Raw genomic sequence first — 666 nt, forward strand, 5'->3', positions numbered from 1 at the left:
CTCATACCTGGCAAATAAAGCTGGTTCTGATTCTGATTCTTCTTAAACATCTCACAAGTCCCCCAAATTTCAAGGAAAGGCAATAATAAATTGCCGGAGTATGCCTTTTAAGGCAGTAGCCAATCAGTGAGCGAGTCAGTCAATTAGTCAGATGATCCTGTGCTCAGTCAGTCAGTTGACTAGCTCATGGCCCAAATAACCAGCTAAGTTCCCCCAGTTCACCCCAGTGTTTTTTCACAGGGGTTCAGGCTTCTTACCGTGCATTTATGCGGCTTCTCCCCTGTGTGACGCCTCATGTGGACCACCAGCATGTACTGAGCCTTGAAGGGCTTCTGCTCCCGTGAACACTCCTCCCAGCGACACACAAACTCCTTCTTTTCGCCGTGGATGTGGTCGTTGTTGATGTGCTGAGGAGACAGTTTCATTTAGGTAAATCATCCCAATGTAGCATAACGCACAGTCCCCCCCCAAAAGTAATGGAACTTCAAGGCAAATTCCTTTGTTTTTGTTGCTTACTAAAGACATTTTGGGTTTTAAGATCAAAAGATGAATATGAGACAATAGTTCAGAATGTCAGCTTTTATTTCCTGGTATTTACATCTAGATGGGTTAAACAACTCAGGACATGTCACCCTTTGTTTGAACCCACCCATTTTTCAAGTGAGC

At 44.3% G+C, this 666-nt stretch overlaps 1 protein-coding gene across 2 annotated transcripts in view; it reads right to left on the minus strand.

Annotated features, from left to right (window-relative positions):
- LOC116697834 (zinc finger protein GLI2) overlaps positions 1 to 666 on the minus strand; it is a 104,437-nt gene that overhangs the window by 17,123 nt on the left and 86,648 nt on the right. For both annotated transcript variants that reach the window (XR_004334060.1, XM_032529347.1), the window contains exon 10: positions 258 to 407. Coding sequence is in view for 1 of the 2 variants with exons in the window: in XM_032529347.1 (XP_032385238.1) it covers positions 258 to 407 (150 nt within the window). In the remaining variant the exon portion in view is untranslated. The remainder of the gene's footprint in view (positions 1 to 257; positions 408 to 666) is intronic.

The sequence above is a fragment of the Etheostoma spectabile genome, chromosome 11, assembly GCF_008692095.1.
Source record: "Etheostoma spectabile isolate EspeVRDwgs_2016 chromosome 11, UIUC_Espe_1.0, whole genome shotgun sequence".
NCBI lineage: Eukaryota > Metazoa > Chordata > Actinopteri > Perciformes > Percidae > Etheostoma > Etheostoma spectabile.